The 8360-nt window shown below is 47.8% G+C and overlaps 1 protein-coding gene across 2 annotated transcripts in view; it reads left to right on the top strand.

The window, feature by feature from the left end:
• Positions 1-517: 517 nt before the first annotated feature.
• Positions 518-8360, top strand: part of ARHGAP22 (Rho GTPase activating protein 22) — a 173556-nt gene continuing 165713 nt past the window's right edge. For both annotated transcript variants that reach the window (XM_007446231.1, XM_007446232.1), the window contains exon 1: positions 518-877. In XM_007446231.1, the coding sequence (XP_007446293.1) occupies positions 844-877 (34 nt within the window). In that variant the 5' untranslated portion in view covers positions 518-843. The remainder of the gene's footprint in view (positions 878-8360) is intronic.

The following is an 8360-nucleotide window of genomic DNA, read 5'->3' as shown; positions in this document are numbered from 1 at the left end:
CATTCTTATTCCTTTCACCTTATTAAGGTGGCAAAAAAATTAACATCCCTAACCCGCTTTGCTGGACCAGTCCCCTGAGGCTCTGAATATGCCAAAGGTGCACGCTCCTAAGACACACCTGTCTTTCCACAGTTGGAACTGTCATAGACGGCCTCCTGGGCCCTCCTGGAAGGAAACATCAGGCAGAGCAGGTCCCCAGTGGACGGACCCTGGAGGGATCCTTGGCCCCCCCGGGCCTCGGCCACCCGCTGCCCAATCCCCGGTCCTTGGCAGGGCGTGCGGGACCCGGGCGGCCAGATGCCGTGCATTTCCTGCGGCCTCTTGGTGGCTCCAGCCAGTGGCGCGCATCCCCGACAGGCCCTCCCCGCGCAGAGGGCGGACCCGAGCTCGGAGCCCGCCCGCCCTCTGGGACCTTCGGACCAGCTGGGACCGCGCGCTCCGCCCAGCTCCTCCCGCCCCGCCCTCCTCTCGCCTCCGCCCCGACCGGCCGCCAGCTCCGCTCTGGGATGGGCTGTGCCGCGTGCGCCCCGGCCAGGCAGAGGGACAGTCAGGCCTTCCCGCCCTGGCCCGGTGATTGATCAGCAACGGTTACTGAGCCTCTTAATGGTTCGCTTGGGTGGGAATTAATTCTGAGGTGGATAAATAATGCATTGAGGTTTACATAGTCCAAGGCAAGCCGTCGGTCCGGAGCCAGGAAAGGCAGCCGAGGGAGCCTCGCTGGTGACGCCAGCGGCCATGGGGGCCCGAGCGGGGCATGAGGGGCAACTGGGCCAGAGGAAGAGAAAAGGGAAGTGGATGACAGCATGATCGGCCCAGCGATTACGTCCAGGAGGCGGCAGGAACATGCTGAGCCCAAAGATCAGGCAAGCCAGGAGGGGTAAGTCCAACTTCCTGAGGCGGATCAGGACACAGTGTGTGTGCGTCTGTTGGACGATGGGCGTGGATACTCAGCTGGCTGCCACGCTGGGGTCAGATGGGGCAGGCGTTCTGGAGGCATCTGGATGACTGACAGCCCTCTCTAGTGACGCTCCTGGGGTCTGTGGGGGTCACACCTGAGACTGCCAAAGGGCGATGGCCAGCTTATTGCCCCAGTGGGTGTGCAGGCTTCACCCCACATTCCATGTTTTACAGAGTCCCTGGCTTGCCCAAAGTGACCGGGCGACAACTCTGGTAAAACTTTAGTTTTCTACTAAAAGGGAAATCCTGAACGCTCAAGATTTGCCCTAGCTGCCAAGACAAAAGTAGCCCTCACTAGGAAGGGCAATGCCCTGGCTTCTCCAGACAGCCAGGTCCCAGTGAAGGTCTTCATTCTGGCTACCTGGGAGGCTGCTCTGCAGAGCCTGCAGGAGCTGCCACAGCTGGGCTGCAGGAAGCAACCACTCAGGCAGGCATGGGCTCCCACCGGGAGAACTCCAAGGAAGCAGAAGGGCCTGGAGTTGTGGGTGTTGGGGGTGTCTAGAGATAAGTAAGAGATGCGAGCCGGGAGAGCCTTGCAGGGGTGATCCTGCAGCCCTGGGCTAGCGCCCCAACCAGGCCGCTGCCCTGCAGAATGGCCTGGGGCCTCAGGACAAGTCTTGGGGCTAGGGACAGCATCTCCCTGGACGGCAAGTTCTTGGCCAGTGCAAGTGTCATTTTAGATGAGAACATCTGTGTTTTAAGAAAATAGAATGTGTCCTTCCATGTGGCCAGTGTTTGTGGAGGGCTGAGCCTCCCTTGTGAGCAAGGAGCATGAGGATGGTGGTTTGGAGGTGGGTGGAGCTTCTGCCTGGGGAGCTTGGAAACAGTGCTTGCCTCACCCAAGTGTTTGTGTATTTGAGGCAGGAACCCTCCAGGCTCTTATGAGCTCATGGGCACACACCCACCTCATTAGCACGCTGCAGGCATTTGGATGACTTTCCTGGGCAGGCTGGCCCTCTAGAGTGTAGTCAGAACCCCTCCATGGGGTGCTCGGAATGGGCTGTCACCTGTGGGCCCCAGTGGGCAAAGGAGGACTGTGCATGGCTCTGCTCAGGGGTAGCAGTACAGCCTGGTGACGATGCAAGGGGTGGGCTGGGCCAGGCTCTCTAAGAGAGCTTGGGTCTCCTCTCCCACTCCTGTCTAAAATGCTGGCCACGCTTGGCTATTGAGCACTCGACGTGTGATTAATCCAAACTGAGAAAAATGCACACTAGATTTTGATGACTTGGAAAAAAAGAATGTAAAATATCTCAATGATTATTTTACATTGGTCACCTGCTGAAGTGACAATACTTTGGATATATTGGGTTAAATAAAATATGGATTAGAATTCATTTCACCTGTTTTTTCTTTTACTTGCTGCTAACGCAGCTACTAGAACATTTATTATTACATACGTGGCTCACATTATCTTTCTGTTGGATGGGGCTGGTCAGAAAGAAACCAGTGCTTTGCAAAGGGGTCTCAGGAAGCCTGCCTTTGAAATGTCAAACTTCTTAAAAACATTTGTTCTGGGTCAGTGGTTTTCAACCGGGAGCTGTTTTGCCCCTTGGGGGACATTTGTCGATGTCTGGAGACATTTTGGTTGTTCCAACTAAGGAGTGCTACTGGCATCTAGTGGATATAGGCTGGGATGCTGCTAAGCAGCCTGCAATGCAGAGGACAGTCCCCACAACGAAGAATTCTCCAGCTCCAAATGTTAATAGTGCTAAGGTTGAGAACCCCTCTAGTAGATGGTATTATCTTGTAGGATATGTTACAAGATAAAGTTTATGGTGCTATACATTTACCCATAAAAATACATGACCATAAACCATGACAAGGAGTATTCTAAGAGCATAAGAACATATACTACAAATGAAGCTTCCAGAGGAAGCAAGTGGTGCTTGAGCTGTGAGCTGAAGAATGGTGGAGCTACCTAGGCAAAGGGTGGTGGAGGGAGGAGGCCACATTTCAGGCAGCTATCGGCATGTGCTGATGCTGTGGGAGGGGAGGGGCACACAGGGCCAGGAGGCTGGGGCTGGAGACCAGGTCAGGAATCAGATCACGCAGGGACATTTCTGTAGGAATACAGGCCAAAATTATACGTGAATGCCTCTAAGAAATTGGGCTCTGCTCTGGTAGAAGGAAGACCTTTCCTCAAAATTCATCCCCCTCTGCACCTTTTAGGAGTTGGGCAAGCTACATGTCATAAACCCAGCCTGTCTACAGGATACAGATCACAGGCCCTGGTATCCACACACTGCCTTGTCCAGACTGCTCCAGACGATACATATTCCAGACATACTTCCAGACAACACCACCACCTGGGTACAATGGGTTGAGTGAAAAAGACCTGGGGTCACTTTCCGGAACAGTTAATAAAACCAGCCCCTGTCAGCTGGCTCAGAAGCCTTTGCTGCTCTGCAGATAGGGGTTTCCTAAGGACTCTTCCCCAGGGTCATGTTGGCTGTTAACTCCCTGGAAGGTCCCCATCCAGGCCAGCCCTGAGAGAGCCAGCAAAGGCTGCCATCATCCTAAAGCCAGCAAAGGCTGCCATTATCCTAAAGCATGGAGGGGGAGATGTCAAGATTGAGAACCTCCCAGGAGAAACCCTACTGTCACTTACCTGCATATAAAACTAAGTTTGGTCAATAATCTGAGCTCAACTTCCAAGAAGTAGTTAGAGGCAGATGAGGCAGGTGTTGTACACGCACACGTACCACACACACACACACACACACACACACACACAAGAGGACAATAATAATTCAAAAAAGTAGGGAGGCATCCAAACCAGCTGGAAATGTCTCAGAACAGGCCAGTAAATTCAAACAGTGTGCTTGCTTTTACGTGCATCACACAATGTAGACTGATTTGAGAAAGTGGTCCAGATCAATGGCTCACACTGGCCATTGATACTGTGATTCTAGCTTGCTATTGCCTGCTTAGGACCAGTTCAGACTCACCCTAGCTTGTCATGGCCTGTGGAAGCCAGAGCAGGCCATTTGGACCCAGGTGTGGTTGACTCTGCCCCACTCAGCTCCTGCCTGACTCCCAGGGTCCTGTCCAGGGAGCCTTTCCTGATGCCACGCCTGGCAAGCTCTAACTCCACTGAGAATTTTTGCCATATTTCCAGAGTGGGAATGGAAGAGACAGGTCACCCCACCCCTGCCAGTTTTCCCAGAAGAAAAATAAGATAAATTTACTAAAACTCCATGAATTTATCACACGGTGGAGCAAGTCACAAGTGCACATGCTCTGTGACACTGTAAAAATTGCAATTTATCTTTTAAGGTAGAAAATAGAAACATAAGACTGGCACCCTCTGTCCGGGGAGCAACGTGAGTAGTTATACAGGGTGAGGAGAGGCAGCGGAGCCCCAAGCCGTAAGCTCATGCCAGATTCTGTGAGGGGTACCGGGTCCATCCTAGATTCTGTGAGGGGTACCGGGTCCATCCCCATCTGTCCAGGCCATAGTCAGAACAAAGCCCCAAAATACTTGACCCTGATGCTATCCCAGCCTGCTAGGATTGCTCCCCTTCCTGAAATCCACTGACCCAGGGTCTGCTTCTTCAAAGATTTGTGTATTCCCCCAGTCTTGATTGAGGCCTCCGCTGTGCCCATTAACACTGCCCAAAATAAAGGTTTATTGATTTGGTCTTGCCCTGTTCCACAAGGGTAAGGTATGGAAGGCAGCCGTGTTGTTTTACCTCCCAAAGAGCTCTTGACTGCCGATCTCACTCAATCTCACGTTATCCTCCCAGCCATCATCATTTCTAACCTGTGGCAATAACACTCTGCCTCACCCCACCCGCTCCCATCCATTCTCCATTCCAAAGCCAGAGCCATCTTTTCAAATGTAAATCCAGCCTGTACCCACCTCCGGCCTCCTCCTCCAGCCCCAGCTTGGAATCCTTTGATTGGCTTCCCCATCGCTCTTTGGGTTAAAATCCTAAGTCCTCACCATGGCCCGTAAGGCCCCTCTTACAGTCTAGCCACTGGCCAAACCTCCAGCCTCCTCTCACTTTCCAAGCTCCAGCCATACTGGCCTTCTTCCCATTCCTCAACTGTTCCATGGGCCTCCTACCACAGGGCTTTGGCACCCTGTTTCCCCAGCTGGAATGCCTCCTTCTGTCTGTGTGTCTGTGTCTGTCTGTCTGTCTCTCTCTCTCTCTCTCACACACACACACACACACACACACACACACACACTTCTTAACTCCTATTCACCCTCCAGTTCTCAGTTCAGGTGTCGCCAGCCAAGGAAGTGCTCCCACACACCCCAGTCTAAACTGGGTCCTTTGCTCCGTGCTCCCCTTTCCTTTGTAGCACTTACCTTGGGTTGTAGTTGTACACTCCTGAGTGTGACTATTTGGTGAATAACTGTCACCCCACTAGACTTTGCGCTCCAGGAGAGCAGGGGCCATTTCTGTTTTTGAATATCGTTATACCCCAAAGCCAGGCATCTGGTAGGTACTCAATACATTTATGTTGAATGAATGAATGTATGAATGAATGAATGAGTGAGTGAGTGACTTAATAGCAGAGAAAGCATTAGCCTGGAAGGCTGAAGCACTGTCTCTGGACCTAACTGGTGCAGGTCCTTAGGAAAGTCAGCCCTCCCTTGATTGATTTATATGTTGCAAATATTTTACCAATTTGTTGCTTGCCCTTTACTTTTATATCAAGGGCTTTTTTCCCCCAGATGTATATAAGTTTTTAATTCTTAATGCCATCAACCTATCAATATTTTCTTTTAGAGTTTCTGCCTTTGTTTAGAATATTTCAAAATAAAATTGATGTTGCGATTAAGGAGGCTCCTTCTTTTAAAGGAGGTCATTAGCCTGATGAGCAAAGCTCCAGTAGCTTGAGCTATTTTCCTTCAAAGGAGTGTCAGTGTCTTAGAATCCCTGATGAATGTGCGGAGCCTGGTCAATACTTTGGGGATACAGAGAGGAAGCTCTATGAGTGAGATGAGGTACTTTCACTGGCCTTATTTTTCTTGATTTTCCCACAAGTAAGGAAATCAACGTTTATTGTGTGCCCTCCGTGCTCCAGACATTTCCATTGTACTTATTTAATTCTCATGACTACACTATGATGAGGCATCATTATTCCCATTTCAACAGATGTGGAAGGAGAATTGCGGGTACCCTGCCAACAAGTGGTGGAATTCATATTCACGTCTATCCAGTGCTGAGGCCTGTGCCCTCTCCCTAACCCAACACAGGGATTCACAGTATCCAAACACCACTGCAGGTGGCCCTGCATGTCTCCAGGAGAGCTATAAATTCTTTGAGTAATAAAATGCAGTGTGATTTTTAAGAAGATGCCCACTGCCTATGAATACATGAAAATTAAATTTGAAGAACTGTTGGAATATTTAAGGTTGAATTATTGATACGTAGTAGAACACTAAGCAAATTAAAAGGCAAGCCAATTATGAACTCCAGGGAAAACAAAAAGTGGTGCACAAAATATTACAGTATACTACATAGCTCAACTGGGATTAGCAATTACGTAGTACTAATAATGCAAATTCTGCATATTGATCCAACTAAAAGTACACTGGGAGGATGGATTGGGTGCTTATGTGTGATGGGGACAGGAGAGTGAAATAAATAAAATCCTCATCTTCCATCGTGAGAGGTCAGTAGGTAACATTTAAAATGGAAAAAATCAAGAAGTGATTCAGCATAAAAACAGACCATAAATTAATGGAGCAAAATAGAGAGCCCAGAAATAAACCCATGTATATGTAGTCAATTAATTTACAGCAAAGGAGCCAGCAATATACAACGGACAGTATATGGAAAGGACAGTCTCTTCAAAAAAAGGTGCTGGGAAAGCTGGACAGTCACAAGCAAAAGAATGAAACTGGACCCCTGTCTTTCACCATACACAAAAATCAACTCAAAATGCACTAAAGACTTGAACATAAGACCTGAAACCACAAAACTCCTAGAAGAAAACATATGGGGTAGTCTCTTTGACATCAGTGGTGGCAGTCATTTTTTGGATTAGACACAAAAAGCGAAGGAAAGGAAAACAGAAATAAACAAGTGGGACTACATCAAACTAAAAAGCTTCTGCATAGCAAAGGGAACCACTAACAAAATTAAAAGAAACAGAATGAGAGAAAATATCTCCAAATCATATATCCGATAAGGGGTTAATATCCAAAATATACAAAGAACTCATACAACTCAATAGCAAAAAAGAAACAGATTAAAATATGGGCAGAAGAACTGAATAGACATTTTTGCAAAAGAAGATACACAAATGGCCAAGAGGTACATGAAAATGTGTCACTAATCATCAGGGAAATGCAAATCAAAATCCAGATTGAGATATCACCTCATAACTGTTGGAATGGCTACTATCAAAAAGACAAGAGATATCAAATATTGGCAAGGATGTGGAGAAAAGGGAGCTCTTGTATACTGTAAATTCGTGCAGTCACTATGAAAAACAGTATGGCGGTTCCTCAAAAAATTAAAAATAGAATTACCGTATGACCCAGCAATTCCACTTCTGGGTATATATCTAAAAGAAATGAAAACAGGATCTCAAGAGATATCTGTACTCCCTTGTTTATTGCAGCATTATCCACAATAGCCAAGACATGGAAACAACCTAAGTGTCAATCAACTGATGAATGGATAAAGAAAATGTTATATATTAAAACATATATATATATGAATAGTTTCCAGCCATGAGGAAGAAGGAAATCCTGCCACTTGTGACAACATGGATGGACCTTGAGGACATTATGCTAAGTGAAATAAGCCACACAAAGCAAGACAAATACTGCATGGTATTACTTATACGTAGAATCTAATAACAAAAACAGAAGAAGCAAACTTACAGAAACAAAAAGTAGAAAGTGGTTGCCGGGGCCGGGAGGTGGGGGAAATAGGGAGAAATTGGTAAAAGGGTACAAACTTTCAATTATAAGATGAATAAGATCTGAGGCTCTAATGTATAACATGGTAACTATAGTTGATAACCCTGTATTGTATCATTGAAATGTGCTAAGAGAGTAGAACTTAAATGTTCTCGCACACACAGAAAAGATAAATATGTGAGTTGATGCATGTGTTAATTAACTAGATGAGGGTAATCAAGAAAAAGTGAAAGAAAGAAATAGCGATAAATAAACACTGTTTGGAAATGTGGAGGTAGGGACTTCCCTGGTGGTCCAGTGGTTAAGAATCCACCTGCCAATGCAGGGGACACGGGTCTGAGCCCTGGTCCGGGAAGATCCCACATGCCGTGGGACAGCTATGCCCGTGTGCCACAACTACTAAAGCCCGAGCACTCTAGAGCCCACGCGTCGCAACTACTAAGCCCCCGTGCTGCAACTACTGAAGCCTGTGCACCTAGAGCCCGTGCTCCGCAACAAGAGAAGCCACTGCAAA

This window comes from Lipotes vexillifer, unplaced genomic scaffold (assembly GCF_000442215.2).
Source record: "Lipotes vexillifer unplaced genomic scaffold, Lipotes_vexillifer_v1.1 scaffold1143, whole genome shotgun sequence".
NCBI classification, from domain to species: domain Eukaryota; kingdom Metazoa; phylum Chordata; class Mammalia; order Artiodactyla; family Lipotidae; genus Lipotes; species Lipotes vexillifer.
This window is presented reverse-complemented; position numbering and strand designations above follow the sequence as displayed.